General features: G+C 44.3%; 1 protein-coding gene across 1 annotated transcript in view; it reads right to left on the bottom strand.

Moving 5' to 3' along the window:
* LOC115125028 (collagen alpha-1(XI) chain-like) overlaps window positions 1-23,328 on the bottom strand; it is a 255,449-nt gene that overhangs the window by 88,767 nt on the left and 143,354 nt on the right. Inside the window, 10 exon segments of the mRNA XM_065006101.1 lie at window positions 2,087-2,140; window positions 8,413-8,466; window positions 8,571-8,732; window positions 10,479-10,523; window positions 10,746-10,799; window positions 11,046-11,090; window positions 11,714-11,767; window positions 12,585-12,629; window positions 13,383-13,436; window positions 20,945-20,998. Coding sequence (XP_064862173.1) covers window positions 2,087-2,140; window positions 8,413-8,466; window positions 8,571-8,732; window positions 10,479-10,523; window positions 10,746-10,799; window positions 11,046-11,090; window positions 11,714-11,767; window positions 12,585-12,629; window positions 13,383-13,436; window positions 20,945-20,998 — 621 coding nt within the window.

Below are 23,328 nucleotides of genomic sequence, written 5' to 3'. Positions count from 1 at the left end.
GGAGCTTGTTTCAGCATTTCTCTTTCCCTCTCTTACTTCCTCCAATGCCTCTCTCTCCTCCATCCCCCTCCAGTTCCCCACCTCACCCTCCACCCCTCCCCTTTCCCATCTCACCCTCCACCCATCCCCTTCCTAGCCTCACCCTCCACCCACCCCTCCCTTCACCATCTCCCCTCCCCATCCCCTTCCCAGCCTCACCCTCCACCCACCCCTCCCCTTCACCATCTCCCCTCCCCCATCCCCTTCCCAGCCTCACCCTCCACCCACCCCTCCCCTTCCCCATCTCACCCTCCACCCATCCCCTTCCTAGCCTCACCCTCCACCCACCCCTCCCCTTCACCATCTCCCCCTCCACCCATCCCCTTCCCAGCCTCACCCTCCACCCACCCCTCCCCTTCACCATCTCCCCTCCCCCATCCCCTTCCCAGCCTCACCCTCCACCCATCCCCTTCCCAGCCTCACCCTCCACCCATCCCCTTCCCAGCCTCCCCTCCCCCATCCCCTTCCTAGCCTCACCCTCCACCCCTCCCCTTCCCAGCCTCACCCTCCACCCATTCCATTCCCAGCCTCACCATCCATCCCCCACTTTCCTACCTCACCCTCCACTCCTCCCCTTCCCAGCCTCACCCTCCACCCATCCCCTTCCTAGCCTCCCCCTCCACCCCTCCCCTTCACCATCTCACCCTCCACCCCTCCCCTTCCCAGCCTCACCCTTCACCCCTCCCCAGCCTCACCCTCCACCCCCATCCCCCACTTTCCTACCTCACCCTCCACTCCTCCCCTTCCCAGCTTCACCCTCCACCCCTCCCCTTCCCAGCCTCACCCTCCACCCCTCCCCTTCCCAGCCTCACCCTCCACCCCTCCCCTTCCCAGCCCCACCCTCCACCCCTCCCCTTCCCAGCCTCACCCTCCACCCCTCCCTTCCCAGCCTCACCTTCCACCCATCCCCTTCCCAGCTTCACCCTCCACCCCTCCCCTTCCCAGCCTCACCTCCACCCCTCCCTTCCCAGCCTCACCCCCACCCAACCCCTTCCCAGCCTCACCCTCCACCCCTCCCCTCCCCTTCCCAGCCTCACCCCCCACCCAACCCCTTCCCAGCCTCACCCTCAACCCCTCCCCTTCCCAGCCTCACCCTCCACCCCTCCCCTTCCCAGCCTCACCCCCACCCAACCCCTTCCCAGCCTCACCCTCCACCCCTCCCTTCCCAGCCTCACCCTCCACCCCTCAACTTCCCAGCCTCACCCTCCACCCCTCCCCTTCCCAGCCTCACCCTCCACCCCTCCCCTTCCCAGCCTCACCCTCCACCCCTCCCCTTCCCAGCCTCACCCTCCACCCCTCCCCTTCCCAGCCTCACCCTCCACCCCTCAACTTCCCCATCTCACCCTCCATTTTGACAGTAGTTATTGTCTCTACTGTCCTAATTTACTTTACTTTGGCTCAGCGGTCTAAGACACTGAGTGGCTCAGTGGTCTAATACACTGAGTGACTCAGCGGTCTAAGACACAGAGTGACTCAGCGGTCTAATACACTGAGTGACTCAGCGGTCTAAGACACTAAGTGACTCAGCGGTCTAAGACACAGAGTGACTCAGCGGTCTAAGACACAGAGTGACTCAGCGGTCTAAGACACAGAGTGACTCAGCGGTCTAAGACACAGAGTGACTCAGCGGTCTAAGACACAGAGTGACTCAGCGGTCTAAGACACAGAGTGACTCAGCGGTCTAAGACACAGAGTGACTCAGCGGTCTAAGACACAGAGTGACTCAGCGGTCTAAGACACAGAGTGACTCAGCGGTCTAAGACACAGAGTGACTCAGCGGTCTTGGCTCTTCGCCCTCTAATGACTCCTTGTGGCGGGTTCGGTTGTCAGTTGAATGGTGTTTCCAGGTTTAGCCATCGGGTGTTAAGAAGCGCGGCTTGGCAGGTCATGTTTCGGAGGACGCATGACTTGACCTTTGCCTCTCCCGAGCTCGTTGGGGAGTTGTAGTGATGAGACAAGATTGTAATCATGAAAAAAAAGGGGGGTAGGGGGATAATAATAATTGAAAAGAAGGTATTAAGTAATGTAGTGATCTAAAGAGCCTCACCCTTCCTCCTTTCTCTCCGTTGGAGCCTGGGAATCCAGGGAAGCCACTGGAGCCCTGTGAAACGGACAGAGAGATTGTCAGAGAGTTGAAGAGCTGAGGAGAAGAGATGCTCTCCTGTAGCCTCTGCCCTTTCTATCCAAGTCCCAAGAGAGAATATTTGATTTGATTTATTAGGATCCTATTTGGCCGACGCAAATGGTAACAGCTAGTCTTACTGGGGTCCTACAAATAACTACGAAGACATTACAGAGAAAATACTTTTGACATACATTATAAAACATTAACATGTAGTGTTACACATACATGTCAGTACATACACACAACCAGTAGGTCACATGTCAGTACATACACACAACCAGTAGGTCACATGTCAGTACATACACACAACCAGTAGGTCACATGTCAGTACATACACACAACCAGTAGGTCACATGTCAGTACATACACACAACCAGTAGGTCACATGTCAGTACATACACACAACCAGTAGGTCACATGTCAGTACATACACACAACCAGTAGGTCACATGTCAGTACACACAACCAGTAGGTCACATGTCAGTACATACACACCAACCAGTAGGTCACATGTCAGTACATACACACAACCAGTAGGTCACTTGTCAGTACATACACACAACCAGTAGGTCACATGTCAGTACATACAACCAGTAGGTCACATGTCAGTACATACACACAACCAGTAGGTCACTTGTCAGTACATACACACAACCATTAGGTCACATGTCAGTACATACACACAACCAGTAGGTCACATGTCAGTACATACACACAACCAGTAGGTCACATGTCAGTACCTACACACAACCAGTAGGTCACATGTCAGTACCTACACACAACCAGTAGGCCACATGTCAGTACATACATACAACCAGTAGGTCACATGTCAGTACCTACACACAATCAGTAGGCCACATGTCAGTACATACAACCAGTAGGTCACTTGTCAGTACATACACACAACCAGTAGGTCACATGTCAGTACACACAACCAGTAGGTCACATGTCAGTACACACAACCAGTAGGTCACATGTCAGTACATACACACAACCAGTAGGTCACATGTCAGTACATACACACAACCAGTAGGTCACATGGGGGAGAGGCGTTGTTCCGTGATGTTACTTCATCTGTTGTTTGAAACCAGGTTTGCTGTTCCCTTACTCTACATGAGATGGCTCCTGGCTCTGTATAATACTGAACGTTTCCTTGAATTTGTTCTGGACCTGGGGACTGTGAAAAGACCCCTGGTGGCATGTCGGGTGGGATAAGTGTGTTCTGGACCTGGGGACTGTGAAAAGACCCCTGGTGGCATGTCGGGTGGGATAAGTGTGTTCTGGACCTGGGGACTGTGAAAAGACCCCTGGTGGCATGTCTGGTGGGGTAAGTGTGTTCTGGACCTGGGGACTGGGAAAAGACCCCTGGTGGCATGTCGGGTGGGATAAGTGTGTTCTGGACCTGGGGACTGTGAAAAGACCCCTGGTGGCATGTCGGGTGGGATAAGTGTGTTCTGGACCTGGGGACTGTGAAAAGACCCCTGGTGGCATGTCGGGTGGGATAAGTGTGTTCTGGACCTGGGGACTGTGAAAAGACCCCTGGTGGCATGTCGGGTGGAATAAGTGTGTTCTGGACCTGGGGACTGTGAAAAGACCCCTGGTGGCATGTCTGGTGGGGTAAGTGTGTTCTGGACCTGGGGACTGTGAAAAGACCCCTGGTGGCATGTCGGGTGGGATAAGTGTGTTCTGGACCTGGGGACTGTGAAAAGACCCCTGGTGGCATGTCGGGTGGGATAAGTGTGTTCTGGACCTGGGGACTGTGAAAAGACCCCTGGTGGCATGTCTGGTGGGATAAGTGTGTTCTGGACCTGGGGGGGACCCTGGTGGCAAGTGTGTTCTGGACCTGGGGACTGTGACCCCTGGTGGCATGTCTGGTGGCATGTCTGGTGGGGTAAGTGTGTTCTGGACCTGGGGACTGTGAAAAGACCCCTGGTGGCATGTCTGGTGGGATAAGTGTGTTCTGGACCAGGGGACTGGGAAAAGACCCCTGGTGGCATGTCTGGTGGGGTAAGTGTGTTCTGGACCTGGGGACTGTGAAAAGACCCCTGGTGGCATGTCGGGTGGGGTAAGTGTGTTCTGGACCTGGGGACTGTGAAAAGACCCCTGGTGGCATGTCGGGTGTGATAAGTGTGTGTGTCAGAGCTGTGTGTATGTTGACTATGCAAACAATTTGGTATTTTCAACACATTAACGTTTCTTATAAAAAGAAGAAGTGATGTAGTCAGTCTGTCCTCAACTCTTGGCCAAGAGACACTGGCCTGCGTAGTATTGATATCAGCCCTCTGATTACAATTAAGCTCAAGATGTGCCGCTCTGTTCTGGGCCAGCTGCAGCTTAACTAGGTCTTTCCTTGCAGCACTGGACCACACAACTGGACAATAATCAAGGTAAGACAAAACTAGAGGCAGGACTTGCTTTTTGGAGTGTGGAGTCAAAACATAAAAAAAAAAATTACAGACAGACCTCTCCCCATCTTTACAAACATTGAATCTATATGTTTTGACAATGACAGTCTATAATCTAAGGTAACAACAAGTTATTTAGTCTCTTCAACTTGTTCAACAGCCACACCATTCATTACCAGATTCAGGTCTAGAGTTTAGGGAATATGTTGTACCAAATACAACACTCTTACTTTTAGAGCTGTTCAGTTTATTGGCCAAAACTGTCTCCAACTCTTTGTTAAGGGTTTCAGTGACTTCATTAGCTGTGTTTGCTGATGCGTATATGGTTGAATCATCAGCATACATGGACACACATGCTTTGTTTAACTAATGCCAGTGCCAGGTCATTGGTAAAATTAGAAAAGAGTAGAGGGCCTAGAGAGCTGCCCTGCGGTACACCACACTTTACATGGAAATCCTCTGAGTTCTATTAGATAGACGGCTCTGAATCCACTATATGGCCGAAGGTCGAAAAGCCGTTAGAAATATGTTTTTTCAACAACAGGTTATGGTCAGTAATATCAAAAGGCTGTACAATATTCTTATTATCAATTTCTTTCAACCAATCATCAGTCATTTGTCTCAGTGCAGTACATGTTGAGTGCCCTTCTCTATAAGAATGCTGAATGTCTGTTGTTAATTTGTTCACAAAGAAATCGCATTGTATTTGATGAAACACAATTTTGTTAAGAGCTGGCAGAAAGCTGATAGGTCTGCTGTTAGAACCAGTAAAGGCCACTTTACCACTCTTGAGTAGCGGAATGACTTTGGCTTCCCACCAAGGCCTGAGGACAAAGACTTTCCTCTAGACTCAGATAAAAGATCTGACAGATAGGAGTGACTATAGAGTCAGCTACCATCCTCAGTAGCTTTCCATCTAAGTTGTCAATGTCATGAGGTTTGTCATTATTGATGAACAACATAAAGGGACACATGGGAATCATGGTAAAAGGGCTTTGCTCTTCAAGGCTCAGCACATAAGATGTTAGCTTGTTAGCACCCAGAGAAAAACGACATAAGGGTTGTCACTAGTTACCACAACCACAAAGTCAACATTTGCATGAAATAAAATGCAGGTTTTGGTCTTAATTTAAGGTTAGCAGTGTGGTCAAGGTTAGGGTTAGGCATAAGGTTAACAGTGTGGTTAAGGTTAGGGTTAGGCATAAGGTTAACAGTGTGGTTAAGGTTAGGCATAAGGTTAGCAGTGTGGTTAAGGTTAGGGTTAGGCATAAGGCTAGCAGTGTGGGGGAATAGTTACAGGGGAGAGGGGGAGTGGGTGGGGGGGATGAGCCGAAGAAGGAATCCCGAGGAGCTTACCAACGTAGCTTCCCTTCAAGAAGCATTGACAATAGAGACAAAGTAAGAAACAATGTTAGAGTTTATGTGCTCCATTGCACACAAAGCAAAGTGTCTACTTGAAATGGCAGAAGTGTTTACGTATGCTCTCTCATACAGAATGTGTACCTCCATCTGTCTGCCTGTGTATGATCTCTCATACAGAATGTGTAATTCCATCTGTCTGCCTGTGTATGCTCTCTCATACAGAATGTGTACCTCCATCTGTCTGCCTGTGTATGCTCTCTCAGAATGTGTACTTCCATCTGTCTGCCTGTGTATGCTCTCTCATACAGAATGTGTACCTCCATCTGTCTGCCTGTGTATGCTCTCTCATACAGAATGTGTACATCCATCTGTCTGCCTGTGTATGCTCTCTCATACAGAATGTGTACATCCATCTGTCTGCCTGTGTATGCTCTCTCATACAGAATGTGTACCTCCATCTGTCTGCCTGTGTATGCTCTCTCATACAGAATGTGTACCTCCATCTGTCTGCCTGTGTTGCTCTCTCATACAGAATGTGTACCTCCATCTGTCTGCCTGTGTATGCTCTCTCATACAGAATGTGTACCTCCATCTGTCTGCCTGTGTATGTGTAGACTCATTCATGTGTATGTGTAGACTCATTCATGTGTATGTGTAGACCGATTCCAAAAACAGTGGAACGTGGAGAGAGAGACAGTGAAAAGGATCTCTGTAGCTTAACTGTTTTCTTTACTAGTAAACTGAATGATTAGGAGTGAAGAGGAGAGGATGAGAGGGGTAAATGAGAGGATGAGAGGAGTAGAGGAGAGGATGAGAGGAGTAGAGTAGAGGAGTAGAGGAGAGGAGTAGAGGAGAGGATGAGAGGAGTAGAGGAGAGGATGAGAGGAGTAGAGTAGAGGAGTAGAGGAGTAGAGGAGAGGATGAGAGGAGTAGAGTAGAGGAGTAGAGGAGAGGAGTAGAGGAGAGGATGAGAGGAGTAGAGGAGAGGAGTAGAGGAGAGGATGAGAGGAGTAGAGGAGAGGAGTAGAGGAGAGGAGTAGAGGAGAGGATGAGAGGAGTAGAGGAGAGGATGAGAGGGGTAGAGGAGAGGATGAGAGGAGTAGAGGAGAGGATGAGAGGGGTAGAGGAGAGGATGAGAGGAGTAGAGGAGAGGATGAGAGGAGTAGAGGAGAGGATGAGAGGAGTAGAGTAGAGGAGTAGAGGAGAGGAGTAGAGGAGAGGATGAGAGGGGTAGAGGAGAGGATGAGAGGAGTAGAGGAGAGGATGAGAGGAGTAGAGGAGAGGAGTAGAGGAGAGGAGGAGAGGATGAGAGGAGTAGAGAAGAGGAGGAGAGGAGAGGAGGAGAGCACTGTAATGTCACTGTAACATCACTGTAACATCACTGTAATGCCACTGTAACATCACTGTAACATCACTGTAACATCACTGTAACATCACTGCAACATCACTGCAACATCACTGTAACATCACTGTAATGCCACTGTAACATCACTGTAACGTCACTGTAACATCACTGTATCACTGTAACATCACTGTAACATCACTGTAACATCACTGTAATGTCACTGTAACATCACTGTAACATCACTGTAATGCCACTGTAACATCACTGTAACATCACTGTAACATCACTGTAATGCCACTGTAACATCACTGTAACATCACTGTAACATCACTGTAATGCCACTGTAACATCACTGTAACATCACTGTAACATCACTGTAATGCCACTGTAACATCACTGTAACATCACTGCAACATCACTGTACCATCACTGTAACATCACTGCAACATCACTGCAACATCACTGCAACATCACTGTAACATCACTGTAATGCCACTGTAACATCACTGTAACATCACTGTAATGCCACTGTAACATCACTGTAACATCACTGTAACATCACTGTAATGCCACTGTAACATCACTGTAACATCACTGTAATGCCACTGTAACATCACTGTAACATCACTGTAACATCACTGTAATGCCACTGTAACATCACTGCAACATCACTGCAACATCACTGTAACATCACTGTAATGCCACTGTAACATCACTGTAACATCACTGCAACATCACTGTAACATCACTGTAACATCACTGTAACATCACTGCAACATCACTGCAACATCACTGTAACATCACTGTAATGCCACTGTAACATCACTGTAACATCACTGTAACATCACTGTAATGCCACAGTAATGCCACTGTAATAGCACTGTAATGTCACTGTAATGTCACTTTAACATCATGCTGTGATACGTACACATACAACTGATCATAAAGGCCCAGTGCAGTCAAAAACGTGATTTTACCTGTGTTTTATATATATTTCAGTCACATGTAGAGCGAGATTGTTGGTAGAGTCAGTAACACACAGAGAGATAAACGAACACACAGAGAGATAAACGAACACACAGAGAGATAAACGAACATACAGATACCATAGTCAGCTTTGTGCTGATATCACATACCTTAGGTCCTTGTCTTCCTGGGTAGCCGGGTAACCCGGGGACACCAAGTTTACCCTAAACAACAACAACAACAACAACAACAAATAGGGTTACAATAGCAGACTGGCTTGTAAAAACTCACCAAGATAGTGACGATAGTGACATAGAGGTATCAGTACCTTCTCTCCAGCCGACCCGATGGGGCCTGCCTCTCCGTTGGGGCCGGATCGACCTTTGGGTCCCTCAGGTCCGTCTTCACCTCTGGCTCCTAGGACACCGAGCTCTCCCTTGTCTCCCTTGATGCCCATGTCACCTTTGAAACCTGGAAAACCGTCCTCTCCCTGAAACACAGAAGAAAATCTTCAATATATATATATATATATTTTTAAACGGGCAAGATAAGTTCAAAGGGTCCTGTGAGTCACTTTAAATTGTAAAAAAAAAAAACACTATTTAAAATAAAGTATCACATCATACATAAATACCTGTATTAAATATACTGTACATCTTTTCTGTGTTGATTTCACATGAGCAGCAAGGCATAAATTGCTTCCAAAGTAAACTTGAATGATAGATGTGGACATCTAGTGGTAATATGATGAAATTGCAGTCACTGAATATAGAGATATACTGCCATCTGGTGGTCAGACCTCAGAATGCAGTTTGCCAGTGTTGACATGGAGGCTCTTGTGACAGGATTTCCCAGACTTGGTCTTCAGGACCCCAAGGGGTGCACGTTTTTTTTTTTTTGTCCTAACACTACACAGCTGATTCAAAGCTTGATGATTAGTTGACTATGTGTTAGGGGTCTCAAGAGGTGAGTTCGGGAAAACCCTGCTCTTATCATTTCACACTTCCCATCTTACCTAGGGTCTACTGTAGTCGTCACTTACTGCAACTAAGCAGTGGAGATATCCTTCTATGTACGTAAGCATTTGTTCACTTCTAACTTTGTTATAAGCCTTTTTTTGGCATTACGTTGAAAACAGCAGACCCAAAATAGAAAGGTCGTTATTCGTTTTTTAAAAGGAAATCTTATCGTTCTGCTCCCGCGTCTGAATATAGCTGGGTTCATCGGCCCTTTTTTCCTGACTCAACAGGAAAATCGACCAATGAGCTGGGTTCATCAGCCCTTCAATCGACCAATGAGCTGGGTTCATCAGCCCTTCAATCGACCAATGAGCTGGGTTCATCAGCCCTTCAATCGACCAATGAGCTGCGTTCATCAGCCCTTCAATCGACCAATGAGCTGGGTTCATCAGCCCTTCAATCGACCAATGAGCTGGGTTCATCAGCCCTTCAATCGACCAATGAGCTGGGTTCATCAGCCCTTCAATCGATCAATGAGCTGGGTTCATCAGCCCTTCAATCGATCAATGAGCTGGGTTCATCAGCCCTTCAATCGATCAATGAGCTGGGTTCATCAGCCCTTCAATCGATCAATGAGCTGCATCAGCATCTACAAGTTCATCTGACTCTAGGTATGTAGCACAAAGACTTCAATGCCAGAATCTTGCAATATACCTTTCATGTTTTACACACCCCATTACTACTTAATTGTTTTATTTTACCAGGTAAGTTGCCTGAAAACATATTCTCATTTACAGCAACGACCTGGGGCATAGTTGCAGGGGAGAGGAGGGGGGATGAATGAGCCAATTGTAAACTGGCGATAACGGTTTGAGGGCCAGATTGGGAATTTAGCCAGGACACCAGGGTTAACACCTCTACTCTTACGATAAGTGCCATGGGATCTTTAATGACCTCAGAGAGTCAGGACACCCGTTAAACATCCCATTTGAAAGACTGCACCCTACACAGTGTCACTGCCCTGGGGCATTGGGATATTTTTTTTAGTCCAGGGGACAGAGTGCCTCCTACTGGCCCTCCAACACCACTTCCAGCAGCATCTGGTCTCCCATCCAGAGACCGACCTGGACCGACCCTGCTTAGCTTCAGAAGGAAGCCAGCACTGGTTAAGCTTAAGATTATGATGTTGGGGCAATCTGATCCTAGATCTGCGGTTGAGAACCACTTTCTACCTCTAACACAAAATAGGAGGCGGACATATTGTTGTCGTTGTTTACCTTTTCTCCGCCGCCGCCTTTCAGACCTCTGACACCCTCGGCACCCTGTCGGAGGAAGCAGAAGACGAATACCAAGAATATTATCATTTACCAATGCAGAGTTGACTACTGATGTTGCATTGTTGTGGTGGGTGTTTGTGTACTACTTGTGAATTCATTCAATCAATCAATACATTCATTCATTAACCTAATCAGTCAATTCAGAAATCATGTAAATATCAAATTTAACAGGTAAGGTCAAAGGGTGTGACCCTTGAAGGTCGTTACCTTGACACCTCGTGAGCCAGGGTAGCCAATAGAACCCTGAGGACCAGGGTGACCCTACGAGAAAAAAAAATGAGACAAAAACAGTGTGGTTAGTTGGTGATCGAGATCAGGTAAGGTATGAATGGTAAGGTATGAATGGTAAGGTATGAATGGTGAGGTGTGAATGGTAAGGTATGAATGGTAGGGTATGAATGGTAAGGTATGAATAGTAAGGTATGAATGGTAAGGTATGAATGGTAAGGTATGAATGGTAAGGTATGAATGGTAAGGTATGAATCTACTAAATGAAATCAGACTTACGACGCCTCCTTTAAGTCCTGGAGGACCCTCCTTCCCTGGGTGACCCTGGAAGAAACATTGGGGTCAGATAACTATATGATATGGCATTATTAACATACTACTAGACTAAAACTATAGTAAAACTACTACTTCAACTATATGATATGGCATTATTTACTATATGATATCTACTATACTGGTAATACATATACACATATATATATACATACACTGTATTTTAGACTCGCGTCAGGGACAATTTTAGCTAACCCTAACCCTTTTCCTAACCTTAACCTATTTCTCCTAACCCTAACCCTTTTCCCAACCTTAACCTATTTCTCCTAACCCTAACCCTTTTCCTAACCTTAACCTATTTCTCCTAACCCTAACCCTTTTCCTAACCTTAACCTATTTCTCCTAACCCTAACCCTTTTCCTAACCTTAACCTAATTCTCCTAGCCCTAACCCTTTTCCTAACCTTAACCTATTTCTCCTAACCCTAACCCTTTTCCTAACCTTAACCTAATTCTCCTAGCCCTAACCCTTTTCCTAACCTTAACCTAATTCTCCTAGCCTTCTGCATATGTTCTCCTAGCCTGCTACGAAACATCACTTCTGCTAGTCAAAACCGTCAGGCCTGCTCTGAGAACAGTTTCCACTAATGTGATACACCTGGTAATAAGACTCACGGGAGGACCATCGGCACCACCAAGACCTGCCAATCCCTGACGACCTGATGGTCCCTAGATGGAGAGAGATATATACAGAGAGAGAAGATAGAGAGAGAGAGAGAGAGAGAGAGAGAGAGTGGGACCCAACCACACACACAATTAGACTCAACCAAATCATGAGAAAACAAAAAGATAATTATTTGACACATTGGAAAGAATTAACAGAAAAAACAGAGCAAACTAAAATGCTATTTGGCCCTAAACAGAGAGTACACAGCGGCAGAATACCTGACCACTGTGACTGACCCAAACTTAAGAAAAGCTTTGACTATGTACAGACTCAGTGAGCATAGCCTTGCTATTGAGAAAGTCCGCCGTAGGCAGACATGGCTCTCAAGAGAAGACAGGCTATGTGCTCACTGCCCACAACATGGTCAACCAGTGAACCATGTTTAGTTATTTCCCCCTTTGTACTTTGTTACAACAATGTATATTTACATAATATTTGAAATGTCTTTATTCTTTTGTAACTGTAATGTTTACTGTACATTTGTATTGTTTATTTCACTTTTGTTTATTATCGACATCACTTGCTTTGGTAGTGTTAACATATGTTTCCCATGCCAATAAAGCCACTTGAATTGACCGAGAGAGATAGAGAGAGAGAGAGAGAGAGAGAGAGGTAGAGAGAGAGAGCTAGAGAGAGAGGTAGAGAGAGAGGTAGAGAGAGAGAGAGAGAGGGGGGGGGGGGGGGGGGGCTATGGTTTTAAAACCAATGAGTCTGTTGAATCACTTATATGGTCAGACTGACAAATCCATCTAAAAACAACAGAGAAGGGTCTCTCTCAGACACACACACACACACACACACACCCACACACACACTTACCTTTTCACCAGGCGGTCCGATAGGACCTTGAGGACCAACAAGACCCTAGAAGAAATAATATAGACCAGCAATGTTAAACAGCAGTCCAGGTGTACGGCACAAATTGCACACTATTTACATTTTGACCAGAGCCCTATAAGTAGTGCACTATAAAAGGCATTAGGTTACCATTTGGTACGTATCTCTGTCCTCTCATTCACTATCATTTACAGTCATATACTAGATGAAGGTGACCTGTCCTTGACGTGGGAAGATGCAGAATTGAAATGAAAAACAGTTCCTCGTTCAGAAATAAACCGTTGTTCTATCTGGATGGCCGTTCCGGGTGGCCCTGTGCTGTCCTCGCTCTGAGCATCCACAGGTGTGCTATAATCTCTGAACACAAGCGGACTCCAATAATGTCTCAATGATTTCAACACCGTAATATCGGAGCGTTCTGTTTTGTGTTAGACATAATTCCAGAATCAATGATCCTCTGTGTAGCTGTCAACTGGACAGTGGAATTGATATAACTCGGTAAATCCAAACAAGATTTGTGTCATTTTGAAGGTAATGAAAAGAGCAGCTCTTCCTATAACAGTCTATAGAAAGAGAGAGAGACAAAGACAGAGACATAGAGAGAGAGAGAGGCAGAGAGAGAGAGAGAGAGAGAGAGAGAGAGGCAGAGAGAGAGAGAGGCAGAGAGAGAGAGAGAGAGAGAGAGAGAGAGAGAGAGAGAGAGAGAGAGAGAGACAGAGAGAGAGAGAGAGAGAGGGAGAGAGAGAGATGCACCACTGACGGTCTGCTGTTGTTACTTACTTGTGGTCCAGGGATGCCCTGTTGACCGGCAGGCCCTGACTCTCCTTGTATGCCCTGAATGGTACAGAGAGAGAGACTAGATCAGATTGTCTGTAGTCAACAGTCAACCTGAGTAGAACGGAGAGAGACTACCGTAGATCAGAATACTGTAGATCAGAGACTACCGTAGATCAGAGACTACTGTAGATCAGAGACTACTGTAGTTCAGAGACTACTGTAGATCAGAATACTGTAGATCAGAGACTACTGTAGATCAGAGACTACTGTAGATCAGAATACTGTAGTTCAAAAACTACTGTAGATCAGAGACTACTGTAGATCAGAGACTACAGTAGATCAGAATACTGTAGTTCAGAGACTACTGTAGATCAGAATACTGTAGTTCAGAGACTACTGTAGATCAGAGACTACTGTAGATCAGAATACTGTAGTTCAGAGACTACTGTAGATCAGAGACTACTGTAGATCAGAATACTGTATATCAGAGACTACTGTAGATCAGAGACTACTGTAGATCAGAATACTGTAGTTCAGAGACTACTGTAGATCAGAATACTGTAGATCAGAGACTACTGTAGATCAGAGACTACTGCAGATCAGAATACTGTAGATCAGAGACTACTGTAGATCAGAGACTACAGTAGATCAGAATACTGTAGTTCAGAGACTACTGTAGATCAGAATACTGTAGTTCAGAAACTACTGTAGATCAGAGACTACTGTAGATCAGAGACTACTGTATTTCAGAAACTACTGTAGATCAGAGACTACTGTAGATCAGAGACTACTGTATTTCAGAAACTACTGTAGATCAGAGACTACTGTAGATCAGAGACTACTGTAGACCAGATTGTAGATCAGAGACTACTGTAGATCAGAGACTACTGTAGACCAGATTGTAGATCAGAGACTACTGTAGATCAGAGACTACTGTAGACCAGATTGTAGATCAGAGACTACTGTAGATCAGAGACTACTATATTTAAAAAACTACTGTAGATCAGAATACTGTAGTTCAAAAACTACTGTAGATCAGAGACTACTGTAGATCAGAGACTACAGTAGATCAGAATACTGTAGTTCAGAGACTACTGTAGATCAGAATACTGTAGTTCAGAGACTACTGTAGATCAGAGACTACTGTAGATCAGAATACTGTAGTTCAGAGACTACTGTAGATCAGAGACTACTGTAGATCAGAATACTGTATATCAGAGACTACTGTAGATCAGAGACTACTGTATATCAGAATACTGTAGTTCAGAGACTACTGTAGATCAGAATACTGTAGATCAGAGACTACTGTAGATCAGAGACTACTGTAGATCAGAATACTGTAGATCAGAGACTACTGTAGATCAGAGACTACAGTAGATCAGAATACTGTAGTTCAGAGACTACTGTAGATCAGAATACTGTAGTTCAGAGACTACTGTAGATCAGAGACTACTGTAGATCAGAATACTGTAGTTCAGAGACTACTGTAGATCAGAGACTACTGTAGATCAGAATACTGTAGTTCAGAGACTACTGTAGATCAGAATACTGTAGATCAGAGACTACTGTAGATCAGAGACTACAGTAGATCAGAATACTGTAGATCAGAGACTACTGTAGATCAGAATACTGTAGATCAGAGACTACTGTAGATCAGAGACTACTGTAGATCAGAATACTGTAGATCAGAGACTACTGTAGATCAGAGACTACTGTAGATCAGAATACTGTAGTTCAGAGACTACTGTAGATCAGAGACTACTGTAGATCAGAGACTACTGTAGATCAGAATACTGTAGTTCAGAGACTACTGTAGATCAGAGACTACTGTAGATCAGAATACTGTAGATCAGAGACTACTGTAGATCAGAATACTGTAGTTCAGAGACTACTGTAGATCAGATTGTAGAACAGATTGTAGATCAGAGACTACTGTAGATCAGAGACTATTATATTTCAGAAACTACTGTAGAACAGATGTTGTACAGTAAACTTGGCCTACACTTTAAGTAGCCTACACTATATTTTAAGTAGCCTACACTAGAGTCTAAGTAGCCTACACTAGAGTCTAAGTAGCCTACACTAGAGTCTAAGTAGCTTAGACTAGAGTCCAAGTAGCCTACACTAGAGTCTAAATAGCTTAGACTAGAGTCTAAGTAGCCTACACTAGAGTCTAAGTAGCCTAGACTAGAGTCCAAGTAGCCTATACTAGAGTCTAAGTAGCCTAGACTAGAGTCCAAGTAGCCTACACTAGAGTCTAAGTAGCCTACACTAGAGTCTAAGTAGCCTAGACTAGAGTCCAAGTAGCCTACACTAGAGTCTAAATAGCCTAGACTAGAGTCTAAGTAGCGTACACTAGAGTCTAAGTAGCCTAGACTACAGTTTAAGTAGCCTACACTAGAGTCTAAGTAGCCTACACTAGAGTCTAAGTAGCCTACACTAGAGTCTAAGTAGCCTACACTAGAGTCTAAGTAGCCTAGACTACAGTTTAAGTAGCCTACACTAGAGTCTAAGTAGCCTACACTAGAGTTTAAGTAGCCTAGACTAGAGTCTAAGTAGCCTACACTAGAGTCTAAGTAGCCTACACTACAGTTTAAGTAGCCTACACTAGAGTCTAAGTAGCCTACACTAGAGTCTAAGTAGCCTACACTAGAGTCTAAGTAGCCTACACTGGAGTCTAAGTAGCCTAGACTACAGTTTAAGTAGCCTACACTAGAGTCTAAGTAGCCTAGACTAGAGTCTAAGTAGCCTACACTAGAGTCTAAGTAGCCTAGACTAGAGTCTAAGTAGCCTACACTAGAGTCTAAGTAGCCTAGACTAGAGTCTAAGTAGCCTACACTAGAGTCTAAGTAGCCTAGACTAGAGTCTAAGTAGCCTACACTAGAGTCTAAGTAGCCTACACTAGAGTCTAAGTAGCCTACACTAGAGTCTAAGTAGCCTAGACTAGAGTCTAAGTAGCCTAGACTAGAGTCTAAGTAGCCTACACTAGAGTCTAAGTAGCCTACACTAGAGTCTAAGTAGCCTAGACTACTTATCTAAGTAGCCTAGACTAGAGTCTAAGTAGCCTACACTAGAGTCTAAGTAGCCTACACTAGAGTCTAAGTAGCCTAGACTAGAGTCTAAGTAGCCTACACTAGAGTCTAAGTAGCCTAGACTAGAGTCTAAGTAGCCTACACTAGAGTCTAAGTAGCCTACACTAGAGTCTAAGTAGCCTAGACTAGAGTCTAAGTAGCCTAGACTAGAGTCTAAGTAGCCTACACTAGAGTCTAAGTAGCCTACACTAGAGTCTAAGTAGCCTAGACTAGAGTCTAAGTAGCCTAGACTAGAGTCTAAGTAGCCTACACTAGAGTCTAAGTAGCCTACACTAGAGTCTAAGTAGCCTAGACTAGAGTCTAAGTAGCCTACACTAGTGTCTAAGTAGCCTAGACTAGAGTCTAAGTAGCCTAGACTAGAGTCTAAGTAGCCTACACTAGAGTCTAAGTAGCCTAGACTAGAGTCTAAGTAGCTTAGACTAGAGTCTAAGTAGCCTAGACTAGAGTCTAAGTAGCCTAGACTAGAGTCTAAGTAGCCTACACTAGAGTCTAAGTAGCCTACACTAGAGTCTAAGTAGCCTAGACTAGAGTCTAAGTAGCCTAGACTAGAGTCTAAGTAGCCTACACTAGAGTCTAAGTAGCCTACACTAGAGTCTAAGTAGCCTAGACTAGAGTCTAAGTAGCCTACACTAGTGTCTAAGTAGCCTAGACTAGAGTCTAAGTAGCCTAGACTAGAGTCTAAGTAGCCTACACTAGAGTCTAAGTAGCCTAGACTAGAGTCTAAGTAGCTTAGACTAGAGTCTAAGTAGCCTAGACTAGAGTCTAAGTAGCCTAGACTAGAGTCTAAGTAGCTTAGACTAGAGTCTAAGTAGCCTAGACTAGAGTCTAAGTAGCCTAGACTAGAGTCTAAGTAGCCTAGACTAGAGTCTAAGTAGCCTACACTAGAGTCTAAGTAGCCTACACTAGAGTCTAAGTAGCCTAGACTAGAGTCTAAGTAGCCTAGACTAGAGTCTAAGTAGCCTACACTAGAGTCTAAGTAGCCTACACTAGAGTCTAAGTAGCCTAGACTAGAGTCTAAGTAGCCTACACTAGTGTCTAAGTAGCCTAGACTAGAGTCTAAGTAGCCTAGACTAGAGTCTAAGTAGCCTACACTAGAGTCTAAGTAGCCTAGACTAGAGTCTAAGTAGCTTAGACTAGAGTCTAAGTAGCCTAGACTAGAGTCTAAGTAGCCTAGACTAGAGTCTAAGTAGCCTAGACTATACACGAACAAACTGTTGCTATGCCCTCCCCCTGGGCAACTTCCTGATACCAGCTTTGATTAAGTGGATCGAAGACATTTTCCGCTTCGACTGTTTGGATTGTGAGAAAAACAACAACAACATTGAACATAGAGCTTCAGACAGACAGGAAATGATTTAACAATAACAGAGCTGCCGGGAACTGTGTGTTATAGTCATATCCTCGTTGAGACTATGCTGCCCCGTTCAACAAGACACAGGTCTACACAGAGGGAAAGAGGCCTGTGAGATGGTTGAGGATGTTGGTGGGGCGTGTTGTACTGTTGTTTGTTAAAGGCCCAGTGTAGTAAAAAAACAACAACATGATTGTCCTGTGTTTTATATATAATTACACACTATGAGGTTGTAACAATACTGTGAAATTGTGAAAATGACCGTCTTTCTAGTTAGGGCTGTGTGTAGTGATGTATAATGACCATCTGTCTAGTTAGGGCTGTGTGTAGTGATGTATAATGACCATCTGTCTAGTTAGGGCTGTGTGTAGTGATGTATAATGACCATCTGCCTAGTTAGGGCTGTGTGTAGTGATGTATAATGACCATCTGTCTAGTTAGGGCTGTGTGTAGTGATGTATAATGACCATCTGTCTAGTTAGGGCTGTGTGTCATGTATAATGATGTATAATGACCATCTGTCTAGTTAGGGCTGTGTGTAGTGATGTATAATGACCATCTGCCTAGTTAGGGACCATCTGTCTAGTTAGGGCTCTGTGTAGATGTATAATGATGTATAATGACCATCTGCCTAGTTAGGGCTGTGTGTAGTGATGTATAATGACCATCTGTAGTTACTCTGTGTAGTGATGTATAATTGTGTGATGATAATGACCCGTTTAGTTCTGTCTAGTTAGGGCTGTGTGTAGTGATGTATAATGACCATCTGTCTAGTTAGGGCTCTGTGTAGTGATGTATAATGTAGTGTGTAGTGATGTATAATGACCATCTGTCTAGTTAGGGCTGTGTGTAGTGATGTATAATGACCATCTGTCTAGTTAGCAGTTGTATAATGACCATCTGTCTAGTTAGTGTGTAGTGATGTATAATGACCATCTGTCATGTGTAGTGATGTATAATGACCATCTGTCTAGTTAGGGCTGTGTAGTGTATAATGACCATTAGGGCAGTATGTATAATTGCGTTTAGTTTTAACAGCTTTGCATTGCAGTGATTTGTAGATTGCAGTAGCATTCAGTGTCTGCAGTAGTGATGTATAATGCATCTGTAGTATGTAGTGATGTATAATGTAGTGTGTAGTGATGTATAATGACCATCTGTCTAGTTATTGTATAATGTAGTGTATGTATTGACCATCTGTCTAGTTAGGGCTGTGTGTAGTGATGTATAATGACCATCTGCCTAGTTAGGGCTGTGTGTAGTGATGTATAATGACCATCTGCCTAGTTAGGGCTGTGTGTAGTGATGTATAATGTAGTGTGTAGTGATGTATAATGAACATCTGTCTAGTTAGGGCTGTGTGTAGTGATGTATAATGACCATCTGTCTAGTTAGGGCTGTGTGTAGTGATGTATAATGACCATCTGTCTAGTTAATGTATAATGACCATCTGTCTAAGGGCTGTTGCAGTATGTATTGCAGTCGTAGTGATGTATAAGCATTGTCTAGTTAGGGCTGTGTGTAGTGATGTATTGCACCATAGTCTAGTTAGGGCTGTGTGTAGTGATATTAATGAGTAACATTGTGATGTATAACCGTCTGTCTAGTTATTGTAGTGAGTATTGCAGTCTAGTTAGGGCTGTGTGTGAGAAGACCATTGTCTAGTTAGGGCATTGTATAATGTAGTATTGTGTAGTGAGTATTGACCATCTGTCTAGTTATTGCAGTAGCATTGCAGTAGTATTGCAGAAGCATTGCAGTAGTATTGCAGTAGTATTGCAGTAGCATTGCAGTAGTATTGCACTAGTATTGCAGTAGTATTTCAGAAGCATTGCAGTAGCATTGCAGTAACATTGCAGTAGTATTGCAGAAACATTGCAGTAGCATTGTAGTAGTATTGCACTAGTATTGCAGTAGTATTGCAGTAGCATTGCAGTAGTATTGCAGTATTGTAGAGGCACAGCTTTAGCAGCATTGCAGTAGTATTGCAGTAGTATTGCAGAAGCATTGCAGTAGCATTGCAGTAACATTGCAGTAGTATTGCATTAGTATTGCAGAAGCATTGCAATAGAATTACAGTAGCATTGCAGTAACATTGCAGTAAAATTGCAGTAGTATTGCACTAGTATTGCAGTAGCATTGCAGTAGTATTGCAGTAGTATTGCAGTAGCATTGCAGTAGAATTACAGTAGCATTGCAGTAACATTGCAGTAAAATTGCAGTAGTATTGCACTAGTATTGCAGTAGCATTGCAGTAGTATTGCACTAGTATTGCAGTAGTATTGCAGTAGCATTGCAGTAGAATTACAGTAGCATTGCAGTAAAATTGCAGTAGCATTGCAGTAGTATTGCACTAGTATTGCAGTAGTATTGCAGTAGCATTGCAGTAGTATTGCAGTAGCATTGCAGTAGTATTGCACTAGTATTGCACTAGTATTGCAGTAGTATTGCAGTAGTATTGCAGTAGCATTGCAGTAGTATTGCACTAGTATTGCACTAGTATTGCAGTAACATTGCACTAGTATTGCACTAGTATTGCAGTAGCATTTCAGTAGTATTGCAGTAGTATTGCACTAGTATTGCAGTAGCATTGCAGTAGTATTGCACTAGTATTGCACTAGTATTGCAGTAACATTGCACTAGTATTGCACTAGTATTGCAGTAGCATTGCAGTAGTATTGCAGTAGTATTGCACTAGTATTGCAGTAGCATTGCAGTAGTATTGCACTAGTATTGCACTAGTATTGCAGTAACATTGCACTAGTATTGCACTAGTATTGCAGTAGCATTGCAGTAGTATTGCACTAGTATTGCAGTAGCATTGCAGTAGTATTGCACTAGTATTGCAGTATTATTGCAGTAGCATTGCAGTAGTATTGCAGTAGCATTGCAGTAGTATTGCACTAGTATTGCAGTAGTATTGCAGTAGCATTAGTATTGCACTAGTATTGCAGTAGTATTGCAGTAGTATTGCAGTAGTATTGCAGTAGCATTGCAGTAGTATTGCACTAGTATTGCAGTAGTATTGCAGTAGTATTGCAGTAGCATTGCAGTAGAATTGCACTAGTATTGCAGTAGCATTGCAGTAGTATTGCAGTATTGTAGAGGTACTGTATACATACACGCTGTCCACCAGTCCCAGGGGATCCTCTGGGACCAAGCAACCCTCTAGGACCCTGTAAAACAGAAACATGTACAGGTCAGAAACAGAAACACATATAAACATTACAATTCTAAACAGCAAGTGCTGTTCGAGGGTGATTTTGCAACTACGGGGACTTTGGCATTGTTGACAAAAATAAATATTAAATACTTTTTTTTCATTTTGTCAGGAACCATTAACTGGTAATGGCTGTAAACCATTTCATATTCAACAATACACTTTTCCCCCCAAACACTTTCTCCAGACGTTTTCCTATTTATTTTGATCCATCTACAGTGGGGCAAAAAAGTATTTAGTCAGCCACCAATTGTGCAAGTTCTCCCACTTAAAAAGATGAGACAGGCCTGCGTGGAGCCCCAGATCGAGGGAGATTATCTGTGGTCTTGTATGTCTTCCATTTCCTAATAATTGCTCCCACAGTTGATTTCTTCAAACCAAGCTGCTTACCTATTGCAGATTCAGTCTTCCCAGCCTGGTGCAGGTCTACAATTTTGTTTCTGGTGTCCTTTGACAGCTCTTTGGTCTTGGCCATAGTGGAGTTTGGAGTGTGACTGTTTGAGGTTGTGGACATGTGTCTTTTATACTGATAACAAGTTCAAACAGGTGCCATTAATACAGGTAACAAGTGGAGGACAGATGAGCCTCTTAAAGAAGAAGTTTCAGGTCTTGCTTGTTTGTAGGTGACCAAATACTTATTTTTCACCATATTTTGCAAATAAATTAATTCGCTCAGTTGTGCACCGGGGCCTCCCACTCCTCTTTCTATTCTGGTTAGAGCCAGTTTGCGCTGTTCTGTGAAGGGAGTAGCACACAGCGTTGTACGAGATGGAATAACCTTCATTAGACTGATGAGTTTCAGAAGAAAGGTATTTGTTTCTGGCCATTTTGAGCCTGTATTCAAACCCACAAATGCTGATGCTCCAGATACTCAACTAGTCCAAAGAAGGACAGTTTTATTGCTTCTTTAATCGGGACAACAGTTTTTAGCTGTGCTAACATAATTACAAAAGGGTTTTCTAATGATCAATTAGCCTTTTAAATTGATCAACTTGGATTAGCTAACACAACGTGTCATTAGAACACAGGAGTGATGGTTGCTGATAATGGGCATCTTGACGCCTATGTAGATATTCCATAAAAAAATCTGCCGTTTCCAGCTACAATAGTCATTTACAACATTAACAATGTCTACACTGTATTTCTGATCAATGTTATGTTATTAAATACCAGCTGAGCCAGCAGCTCTTAAATACCAGCTGGGACCAGCAGCTCTTAAATACCAGCTGAGCCAGCAGCTCTTAAATACCAGCTGGGACCAGCAGCTCTTAAATACCAGCTGGGACCAGCAGCTCTTAAATACCAGCAGAGCCAGCAGCTCTTATATACCAGCTGGGACCAGCAGCTCTTAAATACCAGCTGGGACCAGCAACTCTTAAATACCAGCTGGGACCAGCAGCTCTTAAATACCAGCTGAGCCAGCAGCTCTTAAATACCAGCAGAGCCAGCAGCTCTTATATACCAGCTGGGACCAGCAGCTCTTAAATACCAGCTGGGACCAGCAACTCTTAAATACCAGCTGGGACCAGCAGCTCTTAAATACCAGCTGACCTATCAACTCTTATATACCAGCTGGGACCAGCAACTCTTAAATACCAGCTGGGACCAGCAGCTCTTAAATACCAGCTGAGCCAGCAGCTCTTAAATACCAGCTGGGCCATCAGCTCTTAAATACCAGCTGGGACCAGCAGCTCTTAAATACCAGCTGAGCCATCAGCTCTTAAATACCAGCTGGGACCAGCAGCTCTTAAATACCAGCTGGGACCAGCAGCTCTTAAATACCAGCTGGGACCAGCAGCTCTTAAATACCAGCTGGGACCAGCAGCTCTTAAATACCAGCTGGGACCAGCAGCTCTTAAATACCAGCTGGGACCAGCAGCTCTTAAATACCAGCTGGGCCAGCAGCTCTTAAATACCAGCTGAGCCATCAGCTCTTAAATACCAGCTGAGCCAGCAGCTCTTAAATACCAGCTGAGCCATCAGCTCTTAAATACCAGCTGGGCCACCTCATTGTTAAGTTACAGAGACACCAGTCTCAGGGATGGTTAACTCTGGAAACCTCTTCAGTCGCCACTGAGGTTAATCTGCTTTTATTTTTTTGCACCTCACGTGTGGAACGATCGTCAAGGCTCTCTAAAGTTGGATGAATTGGTGCCCTCTTTTTTATTTTTTTTAAGTAAACAAATGAATAATAAAACATGAAATGTTTTCTCATAAATCAACCCCCCGGGGAACACAACAAAGCCCGTAGTTGCAGAATCAGCAGTGGTGTTGGCAGAATGTACA

This window comes from Oncorhynchus nerka, linkage group LG20 (genome assembly GCF_034236695.1).
Source record: "Oncorhynchus nerka isolate Pitt River linkage group LG20, Oner_Uvic_2.0, whole genome shotgun sequence".
Taxonomy (NCBI): Eukaryota; Metazoa; Chordata; class Actinopteri; order Salmoniformes; family Salmonidae; genus Oncorhynchus; species Oncorhynchus nerka.
This window is presented reverse-complemented; position numbering and strand designations above follow the sequence as displayed.